General features: G+C 61.0%; 1 protein-coding gene across 1 annotated transcript in view; it reads right to left on the bottom strand.

The window, feature by feature from the left end:
• The window catches only part of RCAN1 (regulator of calcineurin 1), a 48,495-nt gene extending 40,386 nt beyond the window's left edge, over positions 1-8,109 (bottom strand). Inside the window, exon 1 of the mRNA XM_079766867.1 lies at positions 7,678-8,109. Coding sequence (XP_079622993.1) covers positions 7,678-7,911 — 234 coding nt within the window. The 5' untranslated portion in view covers positions 7,912-8,109. The remainder of the gene's footprint in view (positions 1-7,677) is intronic.

Raw genomic sequence — 8,109 nt, forward strand, 5'->3', positions numbered from 1 at the left:
GCGGTAAGGCTGGATGGGGGCGTGCTATCCTGGCCCTGAGGCGCCGAGAACTGGTCCCCAGTCCCCGAGCCCGTCGCCCAGTGCTGCAGCCCGCGCTCCAATCTGCGTCCCCACGGGGCAGCCCGATGACACAGCGCCTCATTAGGGCGCCGGGGCCAGGCTGCGGGCGCTGCGCTGCGTGTGTAAGCAGCGAGTTCGCAAGGACGGTTCATCAACGGGAGCACGGCGGGCTGCCGGGCCGGAGCCAGCGCATTCGCCCAGGAAGCCGGCCGCTCCCGGCGCGAGGGCTGGAAGCCAGCTCAGCGACCAGGAGAGGAGCCGAGGGTGCCGCTCAGGGTGGGCCGCGCCAAAGGTGACAGCGCCGTCATTCCAGGCTGGCAGGTGCAGCCGAGGTTGAGCAGATGACAAGGACGCTCTGGAAAGAGCTGTGGGCCCTAAAAGGCATTCAGAGAGCAATGAGAGAGAGAGAGAGAGAGAGAGAGAGAGAGAGAGAGAGAGACGACCTCCAGCAACCATGGCGTGCAGTTTCCAGTTCCAGTATTTATCTTAACTGCGCCAGGCAGCCTAGGACTTCTCATCAGCAAGAGTGATTTCATGCCTTAGAGTTTAGGGGTTGTTAAATTCATTATTTATCTGAGATTTATTTTTTTAAAAGTGTTTCATTTCTTAAGTAGTTTTCAACTTCGAAGCAGAAATATCCTTTTGAGTCCAACAGATTCCACGGAAATCACAGCATGTTCTGAGCACTTACAGGTGTGACAGACACATCCGTGTAGTCATCCCAACGCCGGGACTCTGCCGGCCTAACACAACTCGTGCAGCTTCGCGAAGGGCCTCAGTTACGTTTGGGAAAATGAGGCTGAATATCTGATGGACTAAAGAGCACAACATTCACTTTACGCTGGGCTTTACCTCCACTGCTGCACACCCACCACGCCGTCCTAGCAGCACCGTCCTAGGCACACGACACGTAACAGGGAGCAACAGACACTTACTCGGCACTTCAACAACCTGAACAAATGGCTCCTGCACTAAACTGACGCGAGCCTGGCAGTACTCTTTAAAAGCCGGGCGTCTATAGGCGGGGAGAGTGAGACTGGGACGCAGACACGGCCCACCTCACAGGCGAAGAGAGGAAGGCACAGGGCGGTGGGGCTACCTGCCCAGGGTCACACAGCCCGCTGCCGCAGGCTGGGATGTGGATCGGGCGGACGTGGCTCCGGGGCCCAGCCTCTTCACCCCTGTGTCATGCCACCTTTTAAAACGCACCACTCCGCACGAAGCAGGTGTCTGTCCACAAAGGGCGGGCCTTCGGGGAAGTATATGTGCACCCCGGGAATGACAGAGCCACCTCCCCGCAGGCCCTCCGGTTAAACTGCACACACGGGCGGGCGGGCGGGCGCTGTGTGGGGCGCCTCTGCTTCCGTGTTCCAGCTGCAAACTGTGTAACAGCTCCTGGCGGCCCAGGCCTGGCTTCTCCCTTCGGAAAAGGCACTTGGGTCTTTGATGCCTGAAACCCTCACCCACCAGGCTCCACGCAGAGGGACGTGACGCACCGCCCCCTGGCGGCCGGCGCCGGCTGGTGCTCAGCACAGCAGCTGCCAAGATCCTTTTTGCCTCGTTGTTCGAAGGGAGAAGAGCAGATACAGTGATTCTCTTAGGCGGCTGTAAGAAGGATGAGATAATGATGCACACAGACATGTGGCACACATGGCAAGTGCCCGGCAAGCGGGTGCAGCCCTCGCCCAGGAGTCGCGCCCCTGTGCCCGCCGGCACCAGCCTGCGATCCGGTGGCTGACTCCTCCCTGCGCTGGACACGGTGACTGTCCGCTAACTGCCCGCCGCGCTGCCCAGCCCGCCCCCCCGACCCCCCCTCTGGCAGCGTCACAATGTGCTGTGTCCACAGGTCTGTCTGCTCGGCTGTTCGTTTATTTTGTTTTTTAGATTCAGGCCTTGATAGCAGGTATTTATTGCCATTTTATCATTCACACTTTTTATCTTTTCTTCTTCTTATGTAATTAAAAAGGTGATGGTCCTCCAGTAACCGAGGCCGGGCTTGGGGGTGGGGACTGACTCCCTGGGGTCCCACAGCGGGTGCCCCGACCAGTGCAGTGCTCAGTGAACGAGGGAAGGGGGCGAATGAGGGGAGGGAAGGAAGGAGGGAAGGAAGGGGGGGGGAGAGCGGGACTGGAACACAGACACGCGACTCCCGCACAAGCCCGTCCTCCTGCCCTCGATGGCTTTACAGCTGCTGCCGAGGAAAAGGTGCTGAGACGACGAGGCCGGCAGGCGAGCAGCAGGGAGCCAGGCCAGGAGGCGGGGGGAGGGGGGCCCGGAGGACCTCCTGGACGTAAAACCCACCAAACCACTTGATTTATTAAAGGGGCAGAGATTCTAAAATCAGGGGAACAGCAGAGTTCTAAATTACACTTTACAGCACATGCCATGCCATTTTTAAAAAACATACAACATTCTGAACACCTCAAACAAATTAAACCAGACGTACTGGTTTTACAAAATAATTTTTTTAAAAATGTTTTTAATTGATTTTAGAGAGGGAGAAAGAGAGAGAAACATCAATGATGAGAAAGAATCATCGACGGGCTGCCTCCTGCACGCCCCCACTAGGGATCGAACCTGCAACCCAGGCCTGTGCCCTGACCAGGAATCGAACCCTGACTTCCGGGTTCTTAGGTCAATGCTCAACCCGAGCCACGCCGGCCGCGCACCAGACTGGTTTAACACCTTTCTCTCCTGGTTTAAGGGGGAATTTTGTGCATCATTTAGTCTGAGGAACCACAAGCCTGTGGCACCGGACGGAAAGGGAGATGGTGTAAAACGCCCGGATTTCACATGAACCAGACCCGGCCGTCACTCTCCCGCCGCACGCCACACTCACCACCCGCGGCCGCCCACGGACTGGCAATGGGACGCGCCCAGCACCCCGCCCCCCCCCCCCCCCCCCCCCCCGCGAACCCGTCCCAGCTGGGCGGCCGGCCTTTCATTCCCATCACGGAATTACTCCCAGGACAGGCGGGGAGGACGGGGCGGGGGGCCGGCGGCGGGGAGGATGCGACAAGGCCCAGGGCGGCACCCCACCTGGAAGGCAGATCTTACCGCACGTGTCCCCTGCCCACGGGCGGGTTCAGGCCGACCCCGTCACCCTGCCTCTGGCTGCGGGGCCAAACCCACTGGCCTGGACCAGGGTCTCCCCCGCCCCCAGGTGCAGCCCCGGGTGCGTCCTGGGGCCCCAGGCCCTGAGACCGCCCAGGGTCTCGACTGGCACAGTCTGAGGGCACCACTCAAGCTCCTTCCCGCCCATCGCCCCCTTCCTGGTGCTTAAAGGGAGTCACGGAGGCGGCAGGGCCGGGGGCCTGGGGCCAAGGGGGGTCACCCCTGGGAGAGCACACGCCCACGATGAGCACTGTCCGGCTCGGCCTTCGGGCCACGCGCTCTCGATCAAGTGCACGTTCGTGCTTCAGACAAGGGAACACAGCATCCACCCCTGTTCCTGCAGGAGCGCACGCACACCGGAAACCACGGAACAGCAGCTGAGAGCTCACACTCCTGGCTGGCCAGGTGATGGCGGGGCAACCCTCGTCTCGGGCGCCGGGACCACGGCCCACTGCCCACAGCCACGGTCCACGGCCCATGGCTCACGGCCCACGGTCCACAGCCCACAGCCCATGGCCCACAACCAATGGCTCATGGCTCACGGCCCACAGCCCACAGCCCACGGCCACAGCTCATGGCCCACAGCCCACAACCCACGGCCACAGCTCATGGCCCACGGCCCACAAACCACGGCCACGGCCCACAAAACACGGCCCACAGCCACAGCCTACGGCCCATGGCCCACGGCCACGGCCCACAGCATGTGCCAGCATTGGCTCACCCGCTGCTCAGGCTGCTTTCTCAGCCTCAAACAAACAGAACAGAACAGCGTTCACAGGGCACCGTGGGGGCGTGCTCAGCAAACACTCGCACATCACAAACACCTCCCCTTAGCGGCCGCGTCCATCGGTCCTGGTGCACACCCCCGCTGTTCCTAGGCAAACGCGATGAACATGTTCAGTAAAACGACTTCAGCTAACGAGGACCCAGCCAACAGCAGCTCTTACAGACCAGACCCCCCGTCAGGCAGGGGCGGCCTCTGATGGGAGCCCCGAGAGCTGGTCGCTCGGGTCAGTTTCCTCCTTTCATCTGCGACGAGGGTCAGAGTGACATGAACACGTGTCAGACGCCGACGCGGTCTCCCCTTCACGCCCTCCGCCACAGCCTGGATGCTTGGGTTCCCCATCCACATGCAAACATCCTGATCCCAAAGGTATTGGCAGGCGGCCCTTTGGGTGACTAGGTCATGGCGAGGAGCCCTCATGCTGGGATCCGCCCTCGTAAAGGGCCATGGCGCTCAGAGCCCCTTCCCTCCTCCCACCAGTGAGGGCGCGGGGAGGGGCGAAGTCTGCCTGGGAAGCAGGCCCCCTGCCCTCCCTGCTCAGCATCCAGGGCCAAGTCGGGGGGTCCCTCCGCCCCTCCCTGCTCAGCATCCAGGGCCAAGTCGGGGTGTCCCTCCCACCTCTCTCTGCTCAGCATCCAGGGCCAAGTCGGGGGTCCCTCCATCCCTCCCTGCTCAGCATCCAGGGCCAAGTCGGGGTGTCCCTCCCACCTCTCTCTGCTCAGCATCCAGGGCCAAGTCGGGGGGTCCCTCCGCCCCTCCCTGCTCAGCATCCAGGGCCAAGTCGGGGTGTCCCTCCCACCTCTCTCTGCTCAGCATCCAGGGCCAACTCGGGGGGGTCCCTCCTGCCTCTCCCTGCTCAGCATCCAGGGCCAAGTCGGGGGGTCCCTCCGCCCCTCCCTGCTCAGCATCCAGGGCCAAGTCGGGGTGTCCCTGCCGCCTCTCCCTGCTCAGCATCCAGGGCCAAGTCGGGGTGTCCCTCCCGCCTCTCCCTGCTATGCATCCACGGCAATATGCAAATCGACCGAACAGCCGAATGACCGGTTGCTGTGACGCGCACTGACCACCAGGGGGCAGACGCTCAACACAGGAGCTGCCCCTGGAGGTCAGTGCGCTCCCACAGAAGCCAGGCTCAGGGCTGCAGAGCACAGCGCGGGGCAGGAGCCTCTCCCACCTCCGCAGCAGCACTAAGGATGTCCAACAGCGACATCCCCGAGGGCTCCCGGCTGCCAGAGGGTGCAGGCCGGGCTGAGGGACCACCCTCCCCCCAAATGCACAAATTTCGTGCATCAGGCCTCTAGTCAATTGTAATCAAATGGGGCTTAAGCACACACTCCCCGCTCCACAGTGACTCCCCTAGGCAGCAGCCTCCAACACAGTTCAGCGGCAGCGTGTGTAGTGTGTACAGAGTGCTCAGTGTGGATAGTGTGCACAGCATGTGCAGCAGGTACAGCAGTGGGTACAGTGTATTGTGTGTGCAGTGTGTACAGTGTGTGTGTAATGTGTATAGCATGTACAATGTGCACAGTATGTACAGCAGTGTGTGCAACCATGTCTATAGGGCGTGCAGTGTAAGGGGTGTAGTGTGTACAGTGAACACTGTGTGTAGTGTGTGCGGTGTGTACAGCATTTGCAGGGTGTGCAGTGTGTGCAGTGTGAATAGTATGCAGCATGTATAGTGTGCACAGCGTGTACAGCATGTATAGTGTGCACCGCGTGTACAGCATGCAGTGTGTGCAGCATGTACAGCATGTATAGTGTGTACAGTGTGTAGTGTGAGCAGTGTGCATAGTATTCAGTGTGTGCAGTGTGCAGTGTGCATAGTGTGCAGTGTGTACAGTGAGCAGTGTGTGCAGCGTGTACAGCATGTATAGTATATAGTGTGTGCAGCGTGTAGTGTGAGCAGTGTGCATAGTATGCAGTGTGTGCAGTGTGTACAGTGTGCAGCGTGTACAGCATGCATAGTATGTAGCGTGTGCAGTGTGTAGTGTGTATAGTATGCAGTGTGTGCAGCGTGTACAGCATGTATAGTATGTAGTGTGTGCAGTGTGTAGTGTGAGCAGTGTGCATAGTATTCAGTGTGTACAGTGTGCAGCATGTACAGCATGTATAGTATGTAGTGTGTGCAGTGTGTAGTGTGAGCACTGTGCATAGTATTCAGTGTGTGCAGTGTGTACAGTGTGCAGCGTGTACAGCATGTATAGTATGTAGTGTGTGCAGTGTGCAGTGTGTATAGTATGCAGTGTGTGCAGTGTGCGGCATGCAGTGTGCAGCATGTACAGCATGTATAGTATGTAGTGTGTGCAGTGTGTAGTGTGAGCAGTGTGCATAGTGTGCAGTGTGTGCAGTGTGTACAGTGTGCAGCGTGTACAGCATGTATAGTATGTAGTATGTGCAGTGTGCAGTGTGTATAGTATTCAGTGTGTGCAGTGTGCATAGTGTGCAGTGTGTACAGTGTGTACAGTGTGCAGCGTGTACAGCATGTATAGTATGTAGTGTGTGCAGTGTGTAGTGTGAGCAGTGTGCATAGTATTCAGTGTGTGCAGTGTGTACAGTGTGCAGTGTGTGCAGCGTGTACAGCATGTATAGTATGTAGTATGTGCAGTGTGCAGTGTGTATAGTATTCAGTGTGTGCAGTGTGCATAGTGTGCAGTGTGTGCAGTGTGTACAGTGTGCAGCGTGTACAGCATGTATAGTATGTAGTATGTGCAGTGTGCAGTGTGTATAGTATGCAGTGTGTGCAGTGTGCATAGTGTGCAGTGTGTACAGTGTGTACAGCGTGCAGCGTGTACAGCATGTATAGTATGTAGTGTGTGCAGTGTGTACAGTGTGCAGCGTGTACAGCATGTATAGTATGTAGTATGTGCAGTGTGCAGTGTGTATAGTATTCAGTGTGTGCAGTGTGCATAGTGTGCAGTGTGTACAGTGTGCAGCGTGTACAGCATGTATAGTATGTAGTATGTGCAGTGTGCAGTGTGTATAGTATGCAGTGTGTGCAGTGCGCGGCATGCAGTGTGCAGCCAGGAGGGGAAGCCGCCCTCCGCCTGGGCATCTCGCTGGAAGACAGGGTTCACCCCACACCCCCGCCCACATTTTATTCGGGTGCCAACTGCAGATGTGAAATAACTCCTCCTCCCACACCGGTTACTCACACCTGCCCCTCACCGTCCCAGGTGTCTCTAACCTGGGGAGGTGCAGGGGGCGGGGGTCCAGGTACCCAGTGTTCCCGCGGGGGGGGCGGCGGCATGTCCCTCCTCCAAGTCCGTGTCCCACAGGCCTGGAGCGGAGCCCCTTTCCCGCGCCATGCACCCAAACTGGCCGCCCGCCCCAGGGCGATGAGCAGGCGCTCCCCCGGCCGCTCCCCAAACACGCCGGTCCTCCCTCCCCGGGCGGACGGGACGGGACGGTGAGTCGGTCCGGGGTCCCCAGGCGACCCCTCCTCCCAGCAGGTGCGGGCGCCCAGCTCCCAGCTCCGGCCTCTGGGTGCTAGTTCCTCCCCAGCCGCGGGGCAGGGGCGGCGGGGGAACCCGGGCGGACGGGGCGCCGGCCAGCGGGTGCTGGGACCCGGCCCTCGGGGAGCGCGACCCGCCCCGGCGGCACCCGGGAGCCGGGCAGGGCGCCCAAGGGGTCGCCGCGCCCCCGGGGTCCCCGCCCCGGCCCCGCCGGCCGCGACCTGCCCGCCTCCTCCCGCCACAGGGCCCGCCCTCCGACGGCGCGCTCACCCGGCACAGGCCGTCCGCGAACACGCGCGGGTCCAGGTGGCAGGCGATGGCGGCGCTGGGCAGGCCGCGCAGGTCCACCTCCTCCATCTCGCAGTCGATGAAGCTCCAGTCGCCGCCGCCCTCGCCCACGCCGGCCGCCCCCGCGAAGGGCGCGAAGGGCCGCAGCGTCACCCCCGGCCGCGCTCGCGCCTCGGCCGCCTCCCCGAGCGGGGGCCCGGCCACGCCGTCCTCCATCCCGGCACCGGCGCTCCCCGCCGCCGGCCTCGGCGAACCCGCTCCCGACCACGGCCCAGCGGGGCGTCCACCGGGGTCGGGAGACGCGGCCTCCGCGCCAGCCCCACCCGCCAGGCCTCGGGACAGAACTCCGGCGGATTCGGCGGCGGGCCCTTTAAGGTCGGACCCGCTGGGCTCTCGTGTCCCGCCCTCCCAGGA

Source organism: Cnephaeus nilssonii (genome assembly GCF_951640355.1).
Source record: "Cnephaeus nilssonii genome assembly, chromosome: 3".
In the NCBI taxonomy this organism is placed as follows: Eukaryota; Metazoa; Chordata; class Mammalia; order Chiroptera; family Vespertilionidae; genus Cnephaeus; species Cnephaeus nilssonii.